A 19,465-nucleotide genomic window follows, 5' to 3' on the forward strand; every position below is an offset into this window, starting at 1 on the left:
AAAATAAAAATCGAACGAAACCGTCGATGCCCCCCCTGGACAATGGGGCGAAATTCGAATGTTGAATTTAACATCACCTTCATTCGTCACATTCTCAATAGCCATTTCGAATTTAGAATAAATAAATAGCACGCGCTGGAAAGAGTAAAACCTGGGTATTTCGAAAATGTGCTCAATTTGGGTCGCTACAAAAAAACCTCCCAAGCTCCCTCTTAAATTTGGGTTCTCCACCGCGGCTCACCTGCACGGCGGCGACGGAGACAGAGGAATAAACCATCGTCCGGTTTTTGGCGTTGTCGCTGGTGATCAGCTCTACGAGGTCGATGCCGAAGGGTACAAGGAGCTCGTGGGAGCGGCGGATGGAGTCGGCAAACACGTCGAACTGCATCATCTGGCGGGCCATGCCGTTCCACTGACAGCCCAGCCCCGTGAAGACAAACCACAGCGGCCGCTTCTTAGACGGGGCACGCTGTACCGTGGGACAAAAAGGCAACGGTCAGGACGCACATGCAGCTCGGGTGCGGTAGTGGACAAAAAGAAATGGCTAACGACCACACAATTTGTGCTGCGATTGTGAGGGGTAGCTGCAGCGTTATGGAAAGGCACGTTGGAGAAGATTCGCCTTCAGCTAGTGTGCTGTATCATATGTTTGCCATGGGTCTTTGCTTTCAGCGGAACTGACAGAGGAGACTTGTGTGAGGAGATGTGTTCTTTAATAGAACAATTGCGCGAGATGTTGCATGTGTTGGAGGACACGGAGACGTGCTTTTCTTGTGTGTGGCTGAAACGTTCTTTCAGAACGGGGGCGCCCGTGGTTGAACCTGCGGTGGAAAGAGTGAAAATATGTATGGAAACTGTTCCGAAGAGGGGCGGAAAGACGCGAGAACGGAACCTGGGTGGCGGCAGTGGGGAAGAGAGGGAGCGTGTCTATGACAGCGCGACCTCGTGGGTATTTCGGAACAGAAGCTGCTAGAGGGAGGAGGGGGATGGGGGAGAAAGAGAGGGCATTGTGGGAGGAGGGGGAGGGACCGGGGGGGGGGGGGGTGGCGAGAAGGAGCCTTGCCTTTTGTGAGTTGTGCCTCTGGTGTAGAGCGGGTTTTTGCGTTCGAATACGAGAACTTTTTGCCGGAAATGGGCACTAACAGCTACCACAGTAAAACGGAAGCCTTTGACGAAGCCCTTGCAGATATGTACCTTTCAAATGGCTTTTGGCATTCCTGGCACATGCCTTGTACATGCACATTTATTGCACAGCTAGGTTTTATACAGGCCTTGAGCACATCTCGCACATGCCTTGCATACTCGCCTTTTGAACGGGCCTCGTGCACATGCCTCATGCGTGCCTTTATTTTTACAGAAGCGCAACTTATGGCAACCTAATTCCAAGGAAAAATAATTGCAGCTCGAGATTAAGCTCTATTCACACAAAATTCTCTGGTAGTAGATTGCAAGTTCGAAGCTAGCCCCAATCTTGCGGAAACTGCGATAGACATGCCCGTTGAAGAACGCCGCCCTCAACGCAACAACGCAGGGGCTATGGTGCCTGAGCCACCTAGACTGGAAGAAGGCTGGTACCGACCTCGATCCCCTTGATGGGCTTGGGGGAGCCGTCCACGGCCACCACGGAGTAGCCGCGGAACGGGAACTGACTGACGCTGGGCTGCCCGACCCGGTTGAGCAGGGCGTAGGCTGGGTCCGGCAGTGGTCCGTCCGCTTCCAGCCGGTCCAGGGTGGCCTACGAGGGGACACGGACCTGCCGTGAGCATTCTCGTCCATGCAAGAGCCCTTGGCACCAGAGCTCACAATAATCTAGAGCAAAAGCTCTCGGGAATCTGGCCACTTGGGAATCACAGACGTGGACATCGGCGGTCCCGATAGAACCATATCACTGGCAACGTTTTAATATACAAAAGAAACCAGCACAGCGTCACTTCAAAGGTCTGCACCTAGCTGTTTCAGATCTTTGTTTTGGATAAAAACAGTTGTGCACTGCGGAAAAATAAATGGCACTGACGAGCACTCGAATAACTTTAAGCCATCGTGGCAAAACGAAACACCTAACATATCGTCCGCTTTCTTTCTTTCCTTTTTTTTTCGCTCACTCTCTCATTCTTCCTTAGGATCACCAACGTCAGTACTTACGATTTGCCGAATACAAGCTCTTCCGTCGAGAATACTTTCTGGCGACGCCACTGACTTGAAGTTTCTCACGTTACCTAGGTCGGTAGACACCCCGCGTCGTAGCCCAAGACACCCCAAAATCCCTCCCCAAAGACAGGACGCCAGAAAACCTCACCGTGAGCGACTCCTGGGTCCTCCCGGCGAGCAGCACCAGCCGGGGCAGTTGGGGCTTCTCCCGGGGGAAGCAGTCCACGTGGGGGCCCGGGTTGGCCTCCAGGATGGTGTGTACGTTGGCGCCTCCAATGCCAAAAGAGTCGATCGCGACCAGGCCTCCCGGGAGGGGTGTGTGGCGGTCCACCACCCGAATGCTGCCATCGTTCAGCGACGGGATTCCTGGGTTTGGCTCGTTGAAGTGCAGGTTGCCCGGAATGGTGCCGGTCTCCATGGACAGAATCACCTTGGCCAACGAGCAGACGCCTGCGAGATGACGCCAGGGTCACTATCATGGCACGTCCAACCATTCGCTAATACGTAACGCTAACTAGTGAGACCCTTATTTATACCCGCGGATTTATAAGTGATGGAAGCGACGTAGCTTTTCCCGTTCCTTCTTGTAAAGAATACCGCCACGACCGAAATTCCTTACTCCTAGAACTTTCATCCATTGCTTTGAAAGAGACAGAAGTTTAACTGTCTGTTTAAGAAAAAAAAAAGTAGAAAGCAGTATAATACTCAGTATTGTACTTCGAGCATAGGAAAATTACGCCCAAATCCGCCAAAGCCCTTCCCCTCAGATGGCGCTTGCGATAAATAAAGCTTGGAGTTCCTCTATACGCTCCCTAGAGGAGCCAGAGTTGCGCGTCTGTTTTCCACGTGCCGCCGCGCCGCTATTCGCCGGGATCCGATCACTTGAGGAGCCAGATCAAATGTCGTGCAGAAAAGTCACCGCTAAGGCCGCTTGCGAATCCGTTAGCCGCTACCCGCAACCGAGCCGTTAGCCAGTTCGTTGGCGCATTCTGTCACGCTCAACAGGACTTCTTGGTCACGCTGTCCGCTGTTTGATCCTTCATCCTTCATGGAGCCTTTAGATTATGTGCGCTGTATCTATAGCTGCTGTCTGAAGTGTTGCAGTCGCAGCATGACTGGGTGCACCGCGCCCGGTTGTAGAAACCGCTCCAAAAATGGAAAAGGAAAATATATTTTTTTTCTATTCCGTTTGGCCTGCCGATCCGACAACAACTTCTGTAGCTATTACGCATCGGCAAAGACAGGCCGGCGCCGAAAAGGGCCAGGTTATGTAAAATGAGGTCATTTATTTTCTAAAAATGCCGTCCTTCAGTTTTCATTTGAGAGAAAGGCGGCTTTTAACAACTTCAGGTAGGCTTTTGGGCAGAAGTAAGCGACTACCCGTTCCGGAGGGTTGCCCGTCTTACAGCCGACATAAAACTCATGATCACTCATTTTTCGCGGTACCTGCATTTTAACGTGATTCATGGCGAATAACCACGATTCTGAAGTTTTGTTTCCGTCAACGAACGTTTCGACTTTGCTCTCGACTCTGTGTTCGTGCTATCCTCAACGAGGCTCTAAAGGCATTTATGTACACTGGAACACAACTCTCGCAAGGCAACGGTTAATCTCGTGTTCTGAGAAATTGCCCACCAAAGCTGGCGCAGAGCTCAGTATCATAGGAATATTTGTTACTGGTTGTGTGTAATGGTTATTTGGTATGACCTCTTATATTTTGTTGCATTTAGGATTATTTCATGGCTGACCATTTTGAAGAATGCACATGGAAAGAAAATAAACGGCTCAAGAAGACTGCAGTCCTAAGCAATTTCCTGTGAGTTTTGGTATGCCTAGTAAAGGTTCACTTCTTTGCTGATGCACTCTTCATGTGCCTGATGATGCATTATTGTTCAATAGGCTGATTATTGTTTAAGCTGTGCAGTGAGACAGCTTTCGGCGGGGCCTCACAAACGCTAGAAACACCAGGTAAGAGCACAATCTGGCATGTCAGTTTGCAGGCTACGGTTCAGGAGCACAAACAGGCACTTTTAATTATGATTTGGCTCGTGACATATTTTTGACTTTGCAGAACTCATAACACCTTCAGTGCCTGTTACACCTCCTTCTGCTAAGCTAAGGACAAACCTTCAGCATTGACAGGTTAGATGACAGGTCATAACTATTCAGCATTGCAAACATTACTGAGCACTTGCTTTTAATAATGCTTGTTCCTGGCGGTGCTTCGGGTGGTGCTTATACAACTACCCGATGACCTCATACATAAGTAAAGTGACCATACTCTTGAGGTGTGGGTGGGAGAAGGTGCAGAACTCACAAATCCCACTTTTTTCAGCTAGTTTTACTAGCCGGCGTACACACCTGGCACTTCTCGCCTGATTGACATAGGCAGATGTCAAAGTGCCAAGGGACCAGTTGATGTTGTTTTGAGGGGCCTGAGATTCACTCGTGCCCCTGCCACGCATTAGTATAAATCTAAATGAGACATGTATTGTCAAAGCCAATGCAGTAGTCGTTGGCGCCTTGTTCAGCTGTGCAAATGCGTGAATGTTTGATGAAAGAAAAAAAAAACACAGCAGGCCCTATATTCAGTTAAAAAATCTGCTTATTGCCATAAAATGCAAGCGTTTAGCCATTTGTCGATGATGTGATCTGCAACTGGCTGGCCTGACCACACCAGTAGTGTCGCATTTGTTTGCGTCTGCCTCAGAATTGCCTTAGCAAGCTTCATAAAGTGAGAGGGAAGCTGACAAGACACCAGTTTCGGCTAGCCTTCCAGGCAGAGCTGTTTTGAGCTCATTCTCAACACTACTTCAAATTGTTCCCAATTATTACGAAGTCTGAGAATGAAGTGCGAGTAAGTTGGTTAACGTTAACCCTTGGCGACCAAAGATCTGGTTGCTCTTTTTTCGACATCCCACTTATCTTGTAGGATTGCAGACGCTGGTATGGTCAGTACCCGTGCGGTTCATCTGGGCTAGCGATCCACTTATGGAGGTGAGATAAAAAAGGCAGCTTTTTTTTTTTTTGAGCACCAGGCTGCAAACATTTTGAAAGTTGCCTATTACTAATTGAGCGATAGAAAAACGAAAACATTGGCAGTTAGCAGTCAAGCTTTGCATGTGACAGTAGCCGCATCCCTCATTCTTTGCTAACTATGTCATGACAGTTACCATGAATAGCGACTAGAACACACTTTTCTTCACATGCAGCAAACAGTGACCTGAAATCTGAGAGAGAGGCACACCTAGAACGGCAACTGAACCTGGAGCGGACGTGACGCTACCAGGCAAAAAGGGAAAGGGGCTCACTTCGGAATTCGTTGGGAAAGGTCATCATCGAGTCACAGTGAAAAATGTAAAAAAATGCAACAAGTTGCAGTATTGCGATACAACCCAAGACTGCGTTGAATGATCATTGCCTTGTGAACATTGTGAAAATCGATTTTCTTGTATTTTGTATGATGAACCTACTTTGCATAGATTGATGGTCGTACGAAAACCGTTCTTCTCTGGCCGTCACCTGTAGGTGTGGTAGCAATAGAATTGCTAGACGCCCGTATCTGCTCGCGTGCGGGCGACATAGAAGAACCGCCTTCGAACGTCGCTCTTCAGTGGAGCTTGTCAACTGATCTTTAAACGGTTGTTCCGGATCGGGCAGCCGCAGTGCTGCCAACCTTATGGTGAATTCCATCGTAGATCCGGAGTGATTTCCAAAATCCGCGAGGGAGGCGAAATTCCGCTCCGTGGTACCCGCTCCGAATCAGACTTGTGCCTATCTCAAATACTCTACTCAAGATACGGTATCTCAAATACTTTTTGAAATATCTTGGTATCTTGCAAATACTTTTGATCGAGAGTACTTGATACTCTACCTTAATGACAATTCTAAGAATCTTGTACTCATTATCTGAAATACATTATTGACATTCCGGCATTTTCCTAGATTTTCCATATGAAGTGGCGTGGGCGTGGTACGAGCGAACGTGAACATTCTTTCGAGCAACCAAATCATGTAGCCAGCTTCGCTTAGCTACGGTGACTTTGGTAGAGCTCGTGAAAAAAACATCGCTTTCACATTTCAGCCCAAAGTTCGTACAATGAAGGTTTTCCCCTCGTCTTCCCTAAGCCGCCTTTTGTTTTCTAGAGTTTCCCCCGAAAAATCCTCATACAAAAGAGGTGGTTTTACGGAACTAAGGATTGCCCCTCTGAGGCGCTACGCAGACCGGGAGACGACCTGCGACAACAACGCAGACTTGAGTGTCAAGAAAATAACAAACAAAAAATATTATAAAGTGGGCACACACACACAAAAAAAAACATTATTTTTTGCTTGTATATTTGGCCTCGCTCCTGCATAAGGTCTAGGCTTTCTTTTTGTTTATTTTATTTTTGTCGTCAGTCCGTCACTCATTGCTGTCGCGAACACTGTAAGCGAACATCGAAAAGCAGAGAACAAGACAGGAAACGAACTAAAACCTGGACGACCTCTCAAAATCCCAGCAAAGCGTCCCCCAACGCTGAGTGCCTTTCTGAACACAACCTACTTAAAGAAGGTCCGACCACTGCCGTGGCTATTATGTGGGTTCTCTTTGGTATCCATTTACTCATACCCGTATCCAAAGTTCATTTATAGTGAACTCCCCATATATGGAATATAGATTGTATTTAAACGATGCGTCTAAGGTGCGCCGTAGGACGTGATATTCAGCGATGTCACTATAGCTAAAGCGACCTCTTCATTTCTATCCCAGAAATGTTTTGAAACATGTATCGGTGATATTGCCACTCGCGTCGCTTAGGGAGCGCGTGGCTGAATGGTTACCGCGTTTGGCTCTCGCGCGGAGCCGCCTCCGGGTTCGATTCCAGAGAACGGACTCCTCTTATATTTATTATTTCAACTTGACATTCTCGTAAATTCGAAATCCTTGTACTGTGGTCGAGTTAGGAATGTTGTACGCGGGGAACGTTCTAGGCCGAATGTTCCAGAAACCCACGCGTGAACAAAGGTGCTCCGCTTGGCGGTAGCGAAAGCTTGCGCTAAGAACCTCCTGGGTTCGGTCCCCGCCACCCCCGCCCGTTTCGATCTGCATGAGGTTCGTACCGGCACGCGTTTGAGGAATCACTACTGCGTGATGCACTTTAAAAACCCCAGGTGAGCGGTTGTACTGCACTGGCTAAATTTCCCATCTACAGCTAAGAGACCGATTACCCGTTGAGGTGTACTATCATCAAGGCTGTATAATCATACAAAAGCCAGCGAATTTTTTTTTGGCGAGGGGGGGGGGGGGGTTTCTTTCGTCTTCCCAAAGCCGCCTTTTGTTTTCTAGAGTTTCCCCCGAAAAATCCTCTTACAAAAGAGGGTTTGGAGTCAGTCTTGTCTTAGCGCTCGATCTTGCTGTTTCGTCGACATCGTCGCCTGCGACGCTAGCCTTTTCCTATTTTGTTTTGGGCACAAGTTGGCCCCATTAAACGTTTAGTTTCTTCAGTCATTCGCCGCCTGATCATTTCTCATTTGGGACAATATTCTGCTCCATATAGTTGGACTGCATAAAATAGCCCCACAATTTTTTTTGCCGTTTTGTGTTGTTGTGCGCTAATAAACCATTCTGGTAAACCAAATTTGCGCAACTGTATAATTGTCGTTGCAACTAATGTCGATACAAAATACGTATTGCGGAAGTATTTTCAAAAGTACTTGAATTACATTTCTAAGTATTTGTATTCTACTCAAGATACTTCACAGTGAGAGTAACATGAGTAGTATTTCAAATGCTTTATGAAGCAGGTATATAGTAACTCAACTTAAATACTTTTATCGAGTATTTCGTCAAACACTGCTCTCAATTCACGAAGGGAGATAAACTCGCATTTTTGGAGTGACCTCTCCCACACCATTCCCCCCCCCCCCCCCCTGCTTCCCCCTCCGTTCTTCAAAATGGCCGCTGCTCGAACTTGACAAGCCCACCAACGCCTCAGCCGACTGATTTTTTCGATGACCAGTGACAACTGTCACTGCTTAACTGCAGAAATAACACGCAATACAGACCGAACGAAAGTATACGTTCCGCGGCACCCATGTCACAAATAACAAATACATCCGCGTTCGGCACCGTCACATACCTTTCGGCCGCCTTGAAGTGGCGGGACACGAACAGCGATTGCCATCGGTGGAGTTCAGATTTCTGGTACGACTTTAATAAACACAGAGGTAAGAAACCATCACTTGCACGGTTGTTGCATAATCTCTTCTTGCTTTATTACACGGGAAAACGCCAGCGGAATGCAGTGTAAAAAGGTAAGCAATCATTGGCTGCAGAATGAACAGGCCTAACCTTGCGCGTGCCTCCGGCTTTTCTGTCGTTCTTCCCTCACGATCACAGTTGTCAGCGCTTAGGATTTACCACACTCCACAGTCCCGGCTTTATATCCCTAGTCTACGTGAGGTAGAAGCGTTCGAGCCGTCACCATTGCACGTAAACAACCGACGCACCCGAACAGATCCAACTCGACGACCCGACCGTGGCCCACTGACCCACCGATCCCGCCAACCTCGCCGCGCATGCGCACTGCCGATTTAGGAGGAAATGACGTAGAGCGCTCTGTACTTCCGGAAAGATCTGTGAAATCCCGCAGAGCAAGTTCGGCGGGGTTTGAGGCGCTCCGTGGAGCGGGCGCTGCGAGAGATCTACGAGCGGAAGATGACCAACTCGAGCCAGATCTGCCAGTGGAATATGCGCGCTCCAAATGGAGCGCTTTTGGAGCGCTCGAGATCTCCGAGCGAAATTCATCATTAGAGATTTTCCCCTAGATGTAGGAATTTCCGTCAGCGTTTAGGAGGAAAGAAAAATTTGTTGAAATCTAGGGATTGTTTTTTAATGGGTATAAGATGGCTTTAGAGACGCGTCCCTTCCCTTCTTCCTCCTCGTGCCGGCCGAGTGCAGCAGGAAAAGGGCTTCATTGTATAGACCTTTCCAATGTTTACAAATCCACAGCTCAGCGTGCGATCTCCACAGCTCAGCACGCGCGTGTGCGTCGCTTCGGAAAGCGAGCAAATCACGCGCGATACGCACGAACACTGAAAATGAAACCGGCCAGCAGCCCTTTTCTGGAAAGGTCTATAAAAGAGAGTTTTAGTAGATCGGGTTTTCAGGCCACGCCATCTGTAGCGGGAGCTCGCGCTGTCACTTCGATACACGCTCTGAATCGCGCGCCCGTAGCGGCAGCGGGCCTTTGGAAACGATCTACTAAAACTCCCTATTGTCTTGGCCGGAGATGATTTCCAGTGGTAACAACAGCGATATTGAAAGGGGGGGGGGGGGCACACAAGGCCAAAGTAACAAAGTTTGGTTATGTAAAAAGGTATTAACGACGCACACTTAACCTTTAAATGGCCACCCAACTGCAGGAATCAATTCTTAAGCTACTCCATAACGATAATCTAAATATTGGCGCAAATTACCATGTTTTCTCAAATTCTAGTGAAATCTAGGGAAATTTTCGATAAAATTCGGGGAAGGAACGACTGAGGAGGTTGGCAACACTGGAGCCCGTCCAGCGGCAGGAGGGGCGCTCACCGGCGGCGCACTCGGAGTGGCCCATGTTGGACTTGACGGAGCCGATGAGGAGCGGCTCCTTGCGTCCCTCGCCGCAGAAGACGTTGCTGATGCCACTCAACTCCTGAGGATCACCCACCTTGGTGCCGGTGCCGTGCGTCTCAAGGTACGACACCGAGAGGGGGTCCACCCGGGCCTCCTCGTACACGCCCCGAAGGAGCGCCTCCTGGGCACGGCCCGAGGGAAACGTGACGCCTGCAACGAGGGAAGAATTACCCCTCTGCACTCCAAGTAAAGGGCGTTAACCCACTAAACACTGCTCTTCTTTTGGCAGGAAATATGTTTTATGGACACGATTTCCATGGAGATTGGTAACATTTGGCTGCAAAGGTCCGTTCACACACCTGCAACTGAGTAGGACCGGCTGATACAAGACCGGTTTTAAGCCTGTTGCCACGGCTCAGGGCCTGCTCCGCAGCAGCGCATCCGTTCCTAAGCCGTCGCAAGAGGCTTAAAATTTATTCTTGTCTTAGTCGGTCCTACTCAGTTGCAAGTGTGTGAACGGGCTTTAACGGAGAACCGACAGCGAAAGGCGCTTCTATGCCCATAGGAAACCATATAAAAGACCTGAGAAAAGTTTTCGGCAGAATTTGAACACAAAACCTTGAAATTGTGATTCAAGTGCTTTACCAACTGAACTAAATTCGGTCTTTTTATTTTTATTGCCCGAGTATTTTTTGAAAAAAAAAAAAACAACCGTCGCAGCATAAAAATACGTCACCAACACTTTTGGCTAAACTATCGCGAGACGGCACTTCCTCTTGCACGAGAAGCCAAGACCTTCGCGAATAAGGACTGTTCCTCCAATTCCGGTTGTGGTGCGGCATATCGGGGCGTTTGTCGGAAATGGGAGCGAATCTTCGGGGACACACTTGCTCCGTGGCGAGACACCGTGGCCCTCTAAGCACGTAAAGGCAGCAGAACGTATGCGAGCTTATCGAGAACGCAAGGGTCTGCGAAAGTAGCGGGAAGAGCCTTTTCCAGAGGCTTATCAGTCGGTAGAGGGCTTGTCACACATTCTGAGCTTACCAGTCTTTGAAAGCATGTTCACGCTTGCTAATATTTTTTTTTTATTTCCACTGCAAAAGCAGATTATGCATTGCCACACGCTCAAGGCAGGTTCACGCAACCGCTACTGCCGACAACCCATTGCAATACCACCGTTTCTTAGTGATATCTAGTAGTAGTAGAATATGTTTATTGAGAGGAAAGAACAACCAAGATAGCTTCATTATAGAGCCATCTTACCCGGAGAAGAGATGGAAGGTTGGATAGGGTGGTGGGGTGAGATCGTGCGTTATGCCAGGTTCACTGATCTGACCTCAAAAGCCGAGTTAATAATTATCTTTATTTATTCTAGTTATTCTCAGGGAGGCGGCCCTAGAATTGCATACTACCAGAGCGAGCGTCTTGCAGCATTTGCGAGATCGAATGTACGTACTTTTTATGAGAAACGGTCGTTCATTGTCGCAAGTATTTACGAGCCGAATCGCGAAAGAACGATGCGTGAAAGAGATAGTAAACATACCGAAATCTCGAGTCTTCCACGGATATTCGATAGATGGAGCCATGGGTTTTCTTTCGTCGTAAGAGATCACAAGATGTCGTAACGCACTCAGTCGTAGGCAGTCGCAAGCGTGTGAACCAGCCTCGAGTACGTCTCTACCCAAATGTAGCTCTAACCGTCAGGATCAGATAACAAAATTTCCGAACTGACCGTTATCGTATTCAAAAGTTCCATGTGATTTACAGAAACTTTCAATGGGAAAGTGTGGACACGAATACACAGAGGTGAATTGTGTCAACTACCGGGAACAGGCCCCATTTTCTCATTGAATGTTTTAGTAAATCACAAACACGTTTTAAGATACCAGCTCGTTCTTAAACTCTGGACTCTAGACCAAATCGTGACATGTAGGCGGAGCGTTTCGCGATGCGTAGTGTAAAACTAAATGCTTTCGGGGAAAGCTGTATACTAACATTGCGCTAAAGTCACATCCCCCATTTGGACCCCCAACGGAAGAGAGAGAATGCTACCTTTTTTTTTGGGGGGGGGGGGGGGGGGGTAAGAATTTCGAGTGACGGGGGGCTCTTCTATCATCTTGTAGAGGGAGAATATCGACGTCTGGGACACACAAAAACGAATATCGGTCAGATAGGAGTTCCTCTGTCCCATCGTCTCTGGTGGTGGCCGGAGTGCTGACGGCAATCATGTCAGGTGCAAAGAAAACGTCTCAAATAGACTCCATCCTACGAGGTGTCCCCCCCCCCCCCCCCAGCATTACGGGCTTTATTATCACCAAAAACTGTGAATCGCCGGAAGCCCAAATGTAGCGCTATCGGTCCGATTCAGGTGCCAAACTTTCAGAACTCATCTTTATATTATTTATTGACGATCTTAACTTTTCAATTGGGAATTGGCGACCGACGAACGGAGCTCCCGAATACATGAAACTGAGCGATGCCAGTTGCTGAAAACGGGCCAAAACGGGCCCCATATTCCCATGAAATGCTTAAGATAATCGCATACTTTTGTAACGAGACAATGGTTAGTGAACAAAAGGTAAGGGCGCAAACGAGCTGGTGGTGGTTAAACATTTCGACAAAAACCCCGAGACTGGGACAAAAAGGGACGGACAAACACAAAGTCTCAAAAGACTTTGTGTTTGTCCGTCCCTTTTTGTCCCAGTCTCGGGGTTTTTGTCGAAATGTTTAACAATGGTTAGTTCTGAAACGTGGGCGTCTGGGTTGGACCGTTCGTGCTGCATTGGGCCGGAGAATGAGCGTTCGGCGATGCGCAATACGTTTTTGCAGTAAAAAAAGAAAAGAAACACTTTCTCCTGACATTTTTAGGGAAGCACACCCTGTAAGAGGCGTCTACGGGTGAAGAAGCACCGGCGGCGTCTGGACGAAGATGTCTCTTGGACGTCTTCGTCCACTCGCCTACGCGGGTCTACACAGGGTAGGGGGCGCGTGCAGGAGCGTCCTGCTGCGGGCTGAGTCAGCGCCAGCTGGAAGACAAGGCCCGTGGCCCGTGAAAGACGTCACTGTTAGTGGACCCGCCCTATGCGGCAAGCGCGCTGAGCCTCGACGAGAGTCGCTGCAAAGCGGCGCGCGCGTCCACATTGGCGTCGGCCTTGTGCTAGCGTCGCGCTGGCGGCGACGCTGACGCCATCTGGACGGCGCCGCGTGGATGTGATGACGTTTGAGGCGGAAAGCGTCTTTTAGGCGGTATTGGCCGAGTACACGACCGACATGCAGTAGCCGCCAGTGTGTCCCCTACACAACAGAGTTCTTTCGGGGTCCGTGCTCACCTTCAACCTTGAAGCCGTCGACGTTGGCTTTGACGTGCACCAGCTTGGCGTAGATGCGGCGTGCCTCCGAGACTCGCTGGACGAAGAACACGCCCACGGCCTCGCTCCTCACGTAGCCCTTCCCTGGGAGGAGAACACGGCGCACGGAGCTCCGACCCGGCTCTTTTGAGGCACGCCCGAACATCTACCGAAGGGTTTGCTCTCGTTTCCCGAAGGGCCGTCGAGAGTTCCAAAAGCACTCGGAAACCCATCAATAGCAACTGCGAAGTTCCACCGCATTTAATAAATAATCTCCGGATAAATAGTCGGGGTGCAGACAGTCTAAACGCTTAAAAACTCAACGTTGTCTTTGCGTAAATTATTTTTCGAGGCATACGATCTTGTCTAGTTTGCAAGTTTTTCAAGTCGTATGATCTTTTCTTTTTTTTTAACCTTAACTCGTTCTAGTGTGTACGTTGCTGTTTTTGCGTTTTCTCCGCTCGCTGTAGGCCACTGTAGGGGCCCAAGGATTGTCAACCGTTACACTACAGCTTCTTTCATCGACTCAACCATCATAATAGATAGAAATTAAAGGTATTTATTATTATTATTATTATAAAAAAGGTCCAGAACTGAGTGACAACAAAATCGAATCTAATGACATGTTCCAAGCTAACGCAAGCTTTCTGGTGTCTCCCTTTCTAGGACAAACTTCATGTTCAGATGTCTCCCCGTAAGAATCCTTGCCAAAAGTTAGGAACACCGGCGGCCGATATACTTTTCGGGGCACTGCTACCTGCGCGAAGTGTGCGACTAGATCCGAGTTAACGCCGAGGGGTGACTCAGCGCTAGGGTACCCAATGCAGGCTCAAAGTCCACGCTCTGAATATGGTCGGATAATCGATCGGATAATCGACGCAGTAGCTAGTAAAGAACGGTCGATTACGAACACCGCGTAGAGGCAGGAACTCCTAACAAATCCCTGAGAAGGTGAGGTTTGAGATCGACAGGGACGACCTTCAATTGTCTCGCCACTAATGCAGTTTATGCGGTTGAGTTATACGGCCAGGGAGACATACTCTAGAAGGCGTCACGATCAGTCGACTGAAATATGCCAATTAATAGTTTGATTATAAAAAGAACCACGTTGTTTAAATTAGAGACTTGCCGAGCGTCTTAGAAAACCAAGTCAGTCAATTTAACAAATACAGGGAGGAGCATATGTGGGAGGCACGGTGGAGCGCTAGAGTTACCTACCACTCATGCAGCAGGCGCAAGGCTACCCACTCGATAACGTACCCGTCTCTTCTCCGGGTTTTCTCACCCTCGCCTCGCGCCTGTTCCGCCAGTGATAGCTTAAGTGCACTGCTGCGCTTCCCACGCGCTCAAAGTGTATATAACATTTGTCTTTTTGGTGGTTTTCGTCTATTTCCTATTTTGTCTATTTTCACTGCCAACAAATTTTTGCTGATTATTTGACTTATCGTGACAATTGTCCCCCTGTACTGTGTTCCCCTTGCCGAAACACCCACATGCACAGACCTGATTGTGTATTCTTCACTGTTTCTTGCGCGAGCACCCTACCTTCGAGAAGACTTGGTAGTGCCTTGCTCACCTCAAGTGCATGCGTGCAGCCAAAGCACAGTGAAGATTTCATGGAGCGCGCGCTATAGGGGCCGGCTGTTCCAAAGACACACCGTCCCTCACTAGAGACCGGCAAACGTAAAAACGGGTTTCCGAAATCAAGTCCCGACAGAAAGCGGTCTCACCGTCGGCGTCGAAGGTCTTGCACTTGCCGTCTGGTGACAGCGTGCCGAGGCGGTTGAAGTTGAGTGCCATGGCGGGCTTGATGGTGAGCGTGCTGCCCCCGACCAGGGCCGCCTCGCACTGCCCCGAGCGCAGCGCCAGCATGGCCTGGTTGAGCGCCGTCATGGCCGACGAACAGGCCGAGTCCACAGTGAAGCTCGGCCCTGGGAAATCATCCAGGCAACGCCGCCCGTCAAGCCTTCCCCAGGTCGGAGACCGCAACGTTACCGAGTCTCTCTAAACTCGTTGAAGTCGAAAGTTCACGGAGCCCGCCGGTTGGACTTCGCCACCAACTTTCTGTTTGAAGAACGGCCCCGGAAGTTAAGCTTTGCAACTTTGCGGATCTTCTATTGAAAAGAATTGCCGCCGAGGGACCCCCTCCCACTCTCGGAATCCATCCAATAGAGCAAAACATAGCGAGACCTTCAAATAGGCCGATAGGGCCGGGGATTGTGCCGTGGTTCTACTCCGCGAGGAAGTCGCTCACCATTGAAGTCAAGCGAATAGGAGACGTGGTTGGAGAACATGGCCCGGCAGCAGCCAACCAGGGCGCAGCCATCGATCTTGTTTGTGTCCACACTGAAGGTCTCGAAGCTCTCGGAATCGCTGCTGCCCATGAAGACTCCGATTTTGCTTCCCCGCAGAGTGCCCGGGTCGTAGCCGGCATCCACGATCGCCTCGTAGGACGTCTCGAGGAACAGGCGCAGCTGCGGATCCATCACGTGCGCCTGCTTCGGGTGCACGCCGAAGAACTGCGCGTCAAACCGGGACAGGTCCTGGATCTTCCCCGACCGTTTGGGAAGGCCATGCAGCCCTACAAAAAAAGAAAAAGAAGAAAAGAAATGGGTATCTCTTTCCCAAAAGACTTCGAAATGCGGCAGATTCCTCTTCGCGCTTTTCCTTTTGCGGGTGCAGAGGCACACTGAGAGGATTCTGTGAATAACTGTCACATGACGTTATGGAGTCACATGACGGCACAATGTCAGGTTATGTCACCGAGGCCATGTGCCAGGAATTCAAAATCTACGATGTTAGCCCTGTAAATGCAATGAAACAGATTGTTATTTAAAAAGGGTTCGAGCATTTCTTCGGTTTTCTCGGCGCTCGGTACCTTAGGGGAAAGAAACAAGAGCAAGCTCTGCACGTAGCTGTTCCCGGACGTTTTCTTGGCACTTATTCAAAGCTAATTACTTGATTGGTTAAATCGTTTTTTTTTCAAGTCTGAACATCCAAGATGTAGGTAATTAGTGAGTTTGGAAAGGCTTAACAAAGTAACCGTCTGGATGATGTGATGATTTTGTTTTGCACAGCCAAATGTGAGTAGACCCAAATGTGAGAATAAACCAACGTGAGCATAACCCAGTGCGATCATAGGCTAATGTGGGTATAGACCAATGCGAACATAGACCAACGCGAGCTATTCCAACGTAAAAGACCATTCTAAAAAAACAACAACAACAACAAAAAACCTAGTCGCTTCTCATCGCCCTTTCCACGCACTACGCCATCCGATATACCGGCCAGCGAAGTAGTGCCCACGAATAAAAAAAAAATTGGTTGTGTGTGTGTTTATACAGCCTAGAACTTGGTCTGCCTCACAGGGGCGACGAGTCTCCCAGCTGTAGATGAGAAATTTAGCCAGTGCGGTACAACCGCTAGCCTGGGGTCTTTAACGTGCATCACGCAGTAGTGATACACGACCGCACGCCGGTACGATGCTCATCCAGATCGAAACGGGCAGGGGTGGGGCTCGAACCTAGGATCCCTGGGTTCTGCAGCGCGAGCTTTCGCTCCACGTGCTCCGAGCTGGTGTGCGCTAGACCACTCGGCCACCGATCCCCCCGAATAGAAGCTGCACATATTTGTCTAACATTTTGAGATTTTGCTTTGAGACAAAGCAACACGTTAACAGAACGTTGTCCGCTGAGTGATATCTTCGCTATGTTTCCTTCGTGTTCCGAAAGTAGCTAAGCTCTTTCGGAACGTGTTGCTTTGAGACAAAGCAACACGTTAACAGAACGTTGTCCGCTGCGTGATATCTTCGCTATGTTTCCTTCGTGTTCCGAAAGTAGCTAAGCTCCGCCCAGAACCGTACCTGTTCTAGAGGTCCTGAAGGTGCAAAGAATAAACACCGCGTTCGTAAATCCCACAAAAAGAATCGCTTTTCTCGTTTAAGGAGATTTTTTAAATGTTGGGGGTCCCAGTTCTTTTACCCGTAAGTCGAAAAAGAGTTTTGTTGAAGGAAAGGTGGTAGTAGCCTCAGCGCTTGGTCATGCCACTTCATCGTTACAATGCTTTCAGTAAAAAGAAATAAAGAATTTGCGCGGTTTTAAAACAGCGAAGTCTCGATCGAAGTTGTTACGTTTCAGTGAAAGCCAAATTTGCAGTGGCAAATATATTTACCTCGATTGTTGGACCCTCGTATCACATCAGCTCTAACTTAATATTGTCGTGACAGTTGGTAATCAGATAGGGATATTGTCATGCTTTCCCGTTCGACTGCGTGAAAATTGCATTTTTATTATAATTGCGCTTTATGAGAAATGCAGCGGGTGACGTGCCTTCCAGGCACGTGTGAAGCCGTATCTAGGAACGCCCTCCCTTTTTGTAGCTTATTTTGTGTTGTTGTTTTCGAAGCTTTCGCTGTTGGCGAAGTCTTCCCCAAGCGTGCGGAGCAGGTGTTTGGCAGCCGGCCATCTTCCTTCACTCCCTTTTTTTCGACGCTGACTCAGAGTTAGCTTTAGTAAGAAGAACCTTTTTCCAAAAGTCCACGCCTTCCGCTAGCTGCTCGGAGGCCGCCATATTTTCGGCACAAGCCTTGAGCCTCCATTGAAAACGAGCGCTGTCTCAGCGTTGGGCGCGACTCGGGTGCAAATAAATTCGAGACGAGTGCTACGTCCGTACCAGCTCGGATCCAGTCACACGCTTCGCAGTGCGATTGGCGTCAAAATATTGCTACTGCCACTGGCGGTATCAATATTTTCCGATTGGCCCATCGTGCCGGTGGTCGCCACGACAGCAGGATGAGGGTGCATCGGCGACGAGCACGGACCCGGTCTGGACGGTAGCACAGGGCGAAGGGGAGCTAAGTTGGAAGGTCATTTTGGCCTCATTCGATTCAAATCGTATAGTCCACAAGCAGATGTCGATTCGGCTTGAGAATCTCAAATGGATCGAACTCGGTTCGATGCGATTGGCTGCTGCCACTGGCGGTATCAATATTTTCCGATTGCCCCATATGCCGATAGTTGTGACGACAGGAAGATGAGGCTGCGTCGGGGACGAGCACGGACGTGGTCTGGATGGTAGCACAGGGCGAAGAAGCGCTAAGTTGGAAGGTCATCCTGGCCGCATTCGATTCAAATCGCTAGTCTACGTGGAGATGTTGATTCCGCTTGAAAATCTCGAACAGATCGGACTCGATTCGATGCGATTGGCTACCGAATTGAGGCGCTTACGTGGATGCGACTGTAGTAATTAAGATATCGTACCTAATTCAGAACGCTAGCTCGACCTGATGTGCTACTGCCGCATTCATGTAAACGCAGCCAGTGTTGCTTCATGGACTTTTGAAGCGGGCCTATTCTGCTTTCAAAGATACCATCTCCACATTTAGGCACTTATCGTGCCTTAAACGAGGTGCTGGTACGGGGATGCTTCTCGCGCGCGTCGCTCAAGGTAACTTCCGTCGTGGCGCATTCGTGAAAACCTCGTGGCCCGCAAATGGCTAAACAACCCACGAAACGCGCGGCGACAATATTCGTGCCGTAGCGTATCCGATTAACACGGATTAACAGCCGCAATATAAGCGCGCATGGGCCATAATTAAGGTCGCCTCGCGTTTGCGCGCTCCCGTTGTCCCCGTCCTCCTCCGCGTCCACCAAAGGCATCACCAGCGACGTCACCCAACTTGAGGTGGCCTCAGCCTTCTGTTCTTCGGAGCCCCCAAATCGCTGTAGCCCGTGCTTGACCCCCAGAGATGAACGCGTTTTCGAAAAGCTTGCGGAGGGGGTCAGCAGCTCAGCAGTCAAACGACGGCAGCCTGCTTTTTTTCCTTCCTCCCCCTCACCACTGGAGGGAAACAGTAAAGTTGAAAGTTTCGGCACTCTGGTTGGCGCGTTTTCGTAGACATCACATCACATGACTTACGGGCCAGGAGATGTGACGTCCACGGCTCATGTCCGAAGTCTCTAAACCCTGTACTCTAGTGGGTCCGGCGCCGGGGTCACGCCGACAAGGGATGACCAGAGGAAAACTGGCGACTCCCTCGTCGGGGGGAAGATGCGGGGGGGGGGGGGGGTGATGTTTTTTTTTTAATTTTCTTGCCGGATCCCGCAAAGGTCATCCTGGTGATCCACACTGTCTGCTGATAGTGTCACGAATGACAAGTGATGAGGCCATGAAAGCTGAAGCAAACTAAACATTTAATGGGGGGAACTTGTGCCCAAAGACATAATTGAAAAAGGCTAGCGTCGCAAGAGTCGATGGTGGCAAAACAGCAGTATGAAACGCTGGAGCGAGACTGACTCCGCTTGCCGTGCGGTGTCCGTTATGTACCCTTTGGGTTTCTGGAACCTTCAGCGTAAAACCTTCGGCGCGTAGA

General features: G+C 49.4%; 1 protein-coding gene across 1 annotated transcript in view; it reads right to left on the reverse strand.

Moving 5' to 3' along the window:
- Positions 1-19,465, reverse strand: part of LOC8052014 (fatty acid synthase-like) — a 119,179-nt gene that overhangs the window by 84,908 nt on the left and 14,806 nt on the right. Inside the window, exons 2-8 of the mRNA XM_042294497.1 lie at positions 15,350-15,676; positions 14,826-15,026; positions 13,078-13,200; positions 9,725-9,958; positions 2,297-2,598; positions 1,580-1,735; positions 242-469 (exon numbers count right to left, since the gene is read on the reverse strand). Coding sequence (XP_042150431.1) covers positions 242-469; positions 1,580-1,735; positions 2,297-2,598; positions 9,725-9,958; positions 13,078-13,200; positions 14,826-15,026; positions 15,350-15,676 — 1,571 coding nt within the window. The remainder of the gene's footprint in view (positions 1-241; positions 470-1,579; positions 1,736-2,296; positions 2,599-9,724; positions 9,959-13,077; positions 13,201-14,825; positions 15,027-15,349; positions 15,677-19,465) is intronic.

The sequence above is a fragment of the Ixodes scapularis genome, unplaced genomic scaffold (assembly GCF_016920785.2).
Source record: "Ixodes scapularis isolate PalLabHiFi unplaced genomic scaffold, ASM1692078v2 PGA_scaffold6__148_contigs__length_123643588, whole genome shotgun sequence".
Lineage (NCBI taxonomy): Eukaryota > Metazoa > Arthropoda > Arachnida > Ixodida > Ixodidae > Ixodes > Ixodes scapularis.